The 8,382-nt window shown below is 33.9% G+C and overlaps 1 protein-coding gene across 1 annotated transcript; it reads left to right on the top strand.

Annotated features, from left to right (window-relative positions):
• Positions 1–4,175: 4,175 nt before the first annotated feature.
• On the top strand, positions 4,176–6,960 carry LOC145806825 (uncharacterized). The gene is made up of 7 exons (XM_082904652.1): positions 4,176–4,265; positions 4,338–4,502; positions 4,593–5,134; positions 5,507–5,634; positions 6,014–6,057; positions 6,167–6,398; positions 6,494–6,960. The coding sequence occupies exons 1-7, from the start codon at positions 4,176–4,178 to the stop codon at positions 6,958–6,960; spliced, it is 1,668 nt and encodes a 555-aa protein (XP_082760778.1).
• The last annotated feature ends 1,422 nt before the right edge of the window (positions 6,961–8,382 follow it).

The following is an 8,382-nucleotide window of genomic DNA, read 5'->3' as shown; positions in this document are numbered from 1 at the left end:
AAACCCAATGCCGAAAGTTTGGCCTAATCTAGGGGTGAGTATTGTCCGGATTGGATCGGATTAAGATAAAATTAGGATCAATATCTTATTTATGGTTTTTGAAAAATTTGAATCAATTCAATCCGTTTAAATAATGGAATCAATCCGAACTAATCCATTTAAATACGGATTGAATCGGTTTAGAACTACGGATTCACATAATTAAATAACAAAAATATATATATATATAATACTTAAATTTCATAAAAATATAAACATAACGCTATATTAGTTCCATAATTGCAACATGTTTTTCTATAATAACGATATACTGTTCTAGAATTTAAACAATCATAAGAAAACTGGTTTTACCATAAGTATTTAGACCATTGCAAATTAAAACTTAAAACTAACAAACAAAAGTAATAAAAGAAGATATTATACGGTTTTAGGTTTGAGTTTAGATTTTACATAGAATAAGAGAGAAGATACTATGGGGGATGATGTATAATAAAAATATAGACTATTTGTATACGGTCCGGATTGGTTCCAATCCGGAACCGTGGGATTCAATCCGAAACCAGGATTGGTTCCAATCCGGAACCGTGGGATTCAATCCGAAACCAATCCATGAACTATGAATTTTTAATTCTTCAATCTGGAACCAAATCACGGATTCAAAAAATCAATCCAAACCTATCGAATTGGACTGGACTGGATCGAATTACGGATTTCACGGATTCCCTGCTCAGCCCTAGCCAAAACCATTTTTTAAAGAGTGGCATTAACACCCATAAATGCACTCCCTATTTTTTCTTTTATCCTACTTATAAATTTTAAAATCTTTAAAAAAAAATTCTTCCCGCAAATAATATTAAAATTATTCTTAAATATTTCACCAATTGAATGCACATTCCACACTTCTAAAAAAACCTCGCTTCCAAAAAAACCCTAACAAAACTTACTAAAAAGAAGAAGAGTCTCATCATTTTCAAAACTCATGAAAAAGAAGAAAAATAAGAAGAAGAATATTGTCTCTGTCGATTTTCATTGTTATCAAATTTAAACTCTTGATTTAAGCTACAATAATCTTTCAAGGGATGTTTAAATACAAAATTTATCTATGATTGTCACCAACCTTATCTATCATACAATCACATCTCGAATATTAAAATCTCTGATTCCCAATTTTTAAAATGGTTCAGCTCTTCAAGTTTTCTTCATTTGAGACTCATCTCAGATCACAAAAAGTTCAAAATCAATGTTCGATTATCGGTTCTCGAACAAATAAACAATGTTCATGCCTGTGTTTCCGAATTTCGGTCATACGTTCGAGAGTTCAGTCCCTAAAAAATGACGAACATATTTTATTATTTTTATATTTTTTTTAATATATTTACCTTTACAAGGCCAATCTTCTCTGAATTAAGAACAACATCAAAGTTATAAACCTCCTCTAAACTTTTATTGTTGTGCACCTCTAGTGGTTGCCAAAAAAATTCCCACTCATTGTCATATCCGGAAAAGTATAGGTAATCAAATGATTGCCACAGTTACTGTCGGAATATTGCCGCCAAAGAATTTTCAAAGTTTTGAGAGTGGGTAGGTTTTGAAGGTAAAATTTAGAAAAGATGGATAGGTGGTGGAGGCAAATGCTCTCATAAATTCTAATTTATAATGTAATGAGTGTGCATGTTTAATTGTGAGATAAAATGTCTCAAAATTAAAGATATTCTTTATAGTAATTTTATTTGAAATTATTATTATAATAATAAAAAACTAAAAATTAAAAGATTCAAAATAATTTATGAGGGATTAATAATAACACTCTTTTTTAAAAAGTAAATTTAAAAACCCAAATCACACCCAGCCAGCTCCACCACTATGGAAAAATTACACCACACGGACCTCCCTTGAGACCCTGACCGTTAACCAACCGTTAGGTAAGTGGATGAAATTTTTTGAATAAAAAAAAAAGGATGAAATTTGATGAGGTCATCCAAATTTTTTTTTTAATCTTTTTTATTTTATGAAATACCATATTTATCCTTGCTTATTTTGTAAAATTTTTGGTAAAATAAAAACACAGTATTATGTTCTCCCCACCCTCTCTTCTTGTACCTCATTTCTTCTCTCTCTCTCTCTACTTTATTTCTCATATTCTTTCTAATAAGAGTCATATAAATATGAATGGATGAATATAAATCATAGAATTTTGTGAGACTTCTTTGCTAGGGGGCTTGGGATACATGGTCACAATAGGATAATATGGTTCCTTGGTGGAAGATTTTTTCGATGATCCAAACTGTTTATTTTATAGAATTTGTCAAGCATATTATTCTTGTAAAAAATTAAGTTAATTGAAAATCTACAATATCATGATTTGATTCTAATTGTTTTTAAAAAAATATTAAAATCGTGTTAGCTGTTTATTTTTTAAAAAATAAATGGGTGTGTTTGGTTTGTGTTTATAGACTAGTTTTTTAGATAAAAAGTACGAAAACTTGTTCGATTTGTCTTTTTCAGAAATGATTTTGGAAAATTATTTTGGGAGAGAGAGTTTTAAAAAAATTGATTTGATGTGTATGAGAGAGAGAGTGATTTTGAAAAATAGATAACCAAACAAAATTTTGATATTTTTTTGAAAAAAATTGTTTGGTTTGATTACTCTTGAAAATTTGTTTGTAGAGAATTTTTTTCAAAATTTTTTCTAAAAAACAAACGAAATAAGGCCAATATATTTGTGTCATGGAATTATAAATGTTCAATCAATTTCATTTTTTTTGCAAGAATGATCTACACAACAAACTATGGCTTTGTTTGGTTGTTAATTCAAATCAATTTTCAACACGTGAGCTCACGCATGATGTTTGGATACGACGTTCAAAAATTGATTCCGCGTGTTAATTCAAATTACATTTTGAAAATCTGTTTGGCAGCTTGTATCTCCCTTTCAACGTTTCTGCCTTCTTCATCGTCTCTGCAACTTTCACGTGAACCTCATCTACATCAGTCCTTCAGATTCATCATCTACATCAGTCCTTCAGATTCATCACGGGTGGCTTCTCTGTATCAAACATCCGTACTTCAGATTCATCACGGGTGCGTTTCAGACTCATTTTATAAATAATGAATCCACCCAACCCGCTCTGTACTGGTATCATATTTCACAAATTGACTGAGTTACGATTTGTGCGTTGCGGACGATTCTTCTTACGGGCAACCAAACAACGACGACTGCGAGGTGAAATTACTCACAAATTTATTTACATATTTTGTTATAGGGAAATTATTTGAGAAATTCATCTTAATTTATTTTTAATTTTTTTCAGGTCAAATTTATCAAATTTATTGTCGAATCCGACGAGCAAACAGTGGCATATTCAATCAGTATACACATTCCATCACCGGCGATAACTATTCAACTCCCACTAATCTGGTAAATAAATCCTTTATTCGTCATCTGTTATCTGAAAATGATTTCAGACGAGTTGATAAATGATTTCATTCTTCATCCTTCATCCTAAACTGTTTCAACTTTTTTGTTCTTCAAGAATAGTCAGTAAATCAATCTTCATCTGTTATGTATAAATGATTTCGGAGAAGTTGAAATCAGTTCCTAGATGGTTTATGAGAATTTGTAGAGGTGTATTTTCCATTTCAGATCGGTTGTTATTTTAAATTATGAACTGTTTGAACCTTTCATCGATCATCGATCAGAACCTGAAGCGGCAGTGCCTGGGACACCCGGCCGGTCAACCACCCGGTCCTCCCACCTCTTCCAATTTTGTCTTCCAGTTTTCCATTTCTTCGTTAATGGTTTAAACCTACCGGTCTGTTTGAACCTACCAGGCTTTTTTACTAATTTTTTTTCCTTAATTTTTCTTTTACTGATTTGTTTCCTCCTATTTAAACACAATGTTTACTGATTTTTTTTTTATTATTTGCGGTTATATTTCTGCTATCTGAATGTTTTTTTTTTTGTGGTTATATTTCTGCTATTTAAATTCAATTAATCTGCTACGTATTTTTTTCCTTGAAATAAAATCATTTGTTCTTTTTCCTTTATCTGTGTTCTCCTTCAAACCATTTTGACGCTGTTATTCTTGTATATCCATTGCAGACTACTTTAAAATACTTTGTTATGCTTGTATATCCATCCCAAACTAGTTTAAATATAATTTGTATGTTTATAGATGTATGGAAATAATTCCGATGACAATGAGAACACCAAAATGTGGACGCCCAGAATTGAAACGAAATTAATAAATATGTTGAGAGATGAGGTTAGAAACAATCAAACAACTGGCCGTACTACTTCGTGGACAATTAGGCATTAGAATCATTATGTAAATCAGTTGCACAACATATATGGATTTCGGTATACAGGTGTCAAGGTGTGCCAAAAATATCAGCGATTGAAAGCTGATTACCAGACATTTAAGCGACTGCAGGCACAAATTGGTCTGGGATGGGATCCTATTATAGGCACTGTTGTTGCACCTGATGAATTTTGGGATAAGGTTTTCCATTAATCTGTACTATTTTCTAATTTTATTTTAAACATTTCATGATATATACAGTGCTTAATTTTTGTTTTGTAAGTGTTGTAGGCTAGTAGAAATGTGAAGAAGTTTAGGACAAAAGGGTTTGAATATTTTCAAGAAATGGCAGAAATTGTTGAAAATTGTTGTGCCACAGGGGCCCTGTCTCGTGCATCCACACAAGGACCCCTTGACTCTAAAGAAGAAGATGACATGTTAAATAAATTTTGGAACGCTGATGCTGGTGGGAGTAACGCTGGTGGGAGTAATGCTACTGAGGCCATTCCTGTTGACTTATTCGGGGATGAGTATATGGATCCAGCAAAGGGCAAAGGTCACAAGAAGGGCCCTGCAACCAGCCAGACTGACAGTGGTCATTCCAAAAAGTCACGATCAAGTGGGTTTGATGATGTATGCGCAGCTTTCACATCCTATGTACAAGCCAAAACAGGACATTCACGTGCACGAGAAAATGAGACTGAGGCTGTAAGTGCAGGTGGTGATGATTATTTCCTTGATACATGTCAAGATGCATTGCTTGAGCTTGGGGACATACCACCATTGCAGTACGTTAGGGTACTGACACTGTTCAAGGATAAGGAATGGCGAAGGTTTTTTATGCGCACTCCTACCCATTTGCGCCTAGCCATGATCCTCGCTTTGCAGTGAACTGAGAAGTTCTGTTTTGCTTGTGTTAGCAAATCTTCTTCGCTGAACTGTTTGATGATTTCATTATTCCTGATTTGGTTTTTATTATTTTTTTTTCATTCCATCATATCCTCTTTCCTTTTCTATGTTCGTATTTTTATTTTTTTTTGAATTTTTAAGTGTTTTCTGTTATATTAAAACTATGTTCTGTTATTATAATATGACCATGTGTTAAATAAATTTTGTTCTCCTCTGAATTTTACTATTTCACCAATAACGCTAACTGTTACTGCATGAATAACATATTTTATAATTATGCTTTTACTGTGATGTAGACAAAAGCATATGTCATCTAATAGAGAAAACAATACAATGGAGCTCTCATCAGAGGAGGATGAGGTTGTTGATGATTTTATGGATTTTTTGATGATTGCTTTAATGCATGACCATATCAACGCGTCAAGTAGTCGCCGACCGCAGTGAACGTGTCCATTCAGAGGTGATGATTACATCTTCGGCCTATTAAATGGCCATCCAGAAACAATGATGAACGTTATGCGAATGGATGCACAAACATTCATTTTATTGAAAGGCACTTTATTCCATAATGGCTTTATCGATACTGAACATATGCATATCAGTGTGGAGGAATCGCTTGGAATTTTTTTATACACTTTTGCACAAAATGATCACCATCGAATAATGGCAGATAGATTTCAACACTCCACGGAAACAATTTGTCGGCACATAAAAATTGTTATGCGGGCATTGTGCAAGCTTTCATCATCGGTTATCAAACCACGTAACCTAGAGGACATACCGGGAAAAATTTTAAATGACAGGAGGTTTTTTCCCTGGTTCAAGGTACGAACAGTATGACTATCCTGTAAGTTTGTTCATATCAATAAGTGTTAATAAATATTATTATTTTTTATTATGAAAGTAATATCGAAGTTTGTTTCGCTTTTAATATCAAACAAATATCTGTCAATTAGGATTGTGTCGGTGCTATCGATGGCACATTGGTGGATGCATGGGTCCCTGCTTCAAGACAAAATACATTCCGCGGTCAGAAAGCAACGGTATCGCAAAATGTACTCGCAGCTTGCGACTTCGATATGTTGTTCACATTTATTAATTCTGGATGGGAAGGTAGCGCTCACGACAACGCTATTCTGGTTGACTCTATTACACGAGCTGATCTACAGTTCTCACACCCACCCAATGGTGACTGTCCCTGAATAACATACGGTACACTTTTTTTCTTGTCTGTTTTTGTACATATCAATTGACAGAACTGTGTATTCATTATTTATATGTAGGCAAGTACTATTTAGTTGATGTTGGTTTCACGAACATGCCTGGATTTCTTGCCCCATTTCGGTCTCAATGGTATCACTTGCAAGAGTTTCGTGGCCATCGTTATGCAGGACCTAAAGAATTGTTTAACCATCGACATTCGTCATTACGCAATGTCATAGAAAGAACATTTGGTGTTTTGAAGAAGCGTTTCCCAATATTGCGGTCCATACCAAAGTACAAGTCTACACGACAAGGACCTCTCATGATTGCATGTTGTGTAGTGCACAATTGGATCCGTTTGCATGCAGCTATGGATCCATTCTTCATGGAAGTTGATAATGAAATGGCCGCAGAAGCAGAAATAGATGGGCTTGTTAGAGACCAAGCTGACTACGTTGACATGTCACAACATGGGTTAACGTCCCAATTGAACGTTAGGGATGCAATTGCTACTGCTATGTGGCAAAATCATATTCACCATGAATAGAAAAGGGATGTGAACAAGGCAAGTGAATATCGTACTGACTACTGGTTGTGAATGCATAATTATTTGGTAAATTATTTCAGTCATTATGACACCGTTACTACATAACTTCGCCCTTCCTTGTCTGTTTCTATGATTTACTGACTTCTTGTATCTTCTTGTAGGATAACTAATACTGAGGACAACGATTGGGCTAAATGGCAATGAAACGAAATAAAACACAAGCATCATCGCATGGGCAATGAAGATAATGGTTTTCGCATATCAGTGTATACTTAAATATGTTGTTCATGCAATGTGTAATATGTAATTCTATGTATAGTCTAGCCAAGACAATTTAATATGTTGTTATTAATATGCAATGTGTTTCTTAGTAACTTTCATAAATAAATATGTTGTCATTAAATTAAATGTGATGGTGGCAGATGGGTAGATGGTGGTGGGTGGTGGTAGGTGGCAGATGGGTGTTGGGTGGTGGGTGGTGGTGGTAGGTGGGTAGTGGTGGGTGGTGATGGGTGGTGGATGGTGGGTGGCAGATAGGTAGTGGGTGGGTGGTGGTGGTGGTGGGTGGTGGGTGGTGGGTGGTAGATGTGGTGGTGGTAGGTGGGTGGTGGTGGGTGGTGATGGGTAGTGGGTGGTGGTAGGTAGCAGATGGGTGGTGGGTGGTGATGGGTGATGGGTGGTGGTGGGTGGCAGATGGGTGGTGGGTGGTGGGTGGTAGTGGCAGATGGGTGGTGGTGGCTGGTGGGTGGTAGTGGCAGATGGTTGGTTGGTAGTGTTAGGTGGTGGTGGTGATAAGTTCACCATTTAAAAGTGTAACAAATAAATAATAATAATAAATAAAATAAAATAAAATAAAATAAAAAAGTAAATTATATTTTATTGTTTTATATCACCCGATTTTATAGCAAAATATTATTTTATATGAAGAATGTGTAAAAATTCGCTGGGTACATCTTAAAGTAAGGGTGTATAATTTGTGTAAACGCTGGGGTATTCTTTTTAATTTTCTGTACAGAAGTTTATATTAACTTTTTTTTTTCCTTTTCATTAAAAAAAGAATGTTTGTTATTAAATATTATTAAATTGTAACTTATTTTATTTAATTTCAGAACATTAATTTAATTTTATATTATAATTGATGCAGAAAAATTATTTAATAATTGTGTAATTTTTATTTATTTTATTCAAATGAAGGATTTCGTAGACATTTATGAATTACTATTTATTAATTTTTGTACAAATAATTTTTTCAATGCATAATCTTTTTGCACAGATTGTTATAACATTATAACTATGTAATTAAATGATTCCAAAAAAAACCCCTCGTTGTTATTCATTACGTGAATAGAAAAGTTTATAACAAAATAACAAAAGTAAAACAATCACAACAAAACTCACCAAATATATAACCAAAACAAAAAA

Source organism: Camellia sinensis, chromosome 14, assembly GCF_055761805.1.
Source record: "Camellia sinensis isolate YWXY chromosome 14, ASM5576180v1, whole genome shotgun sequence".
NCBI lineage: Eukaryota > Viridiplantae > Streptophyta > Magnoliopsida > Ericales > Theaceae > Camellia > Camellia sinensis.
The sequence above is the reverse complement of the archived record's forward strand: the minus strand, read 5'-3'. Positions and strand labels throughout refer to the sequence as shown.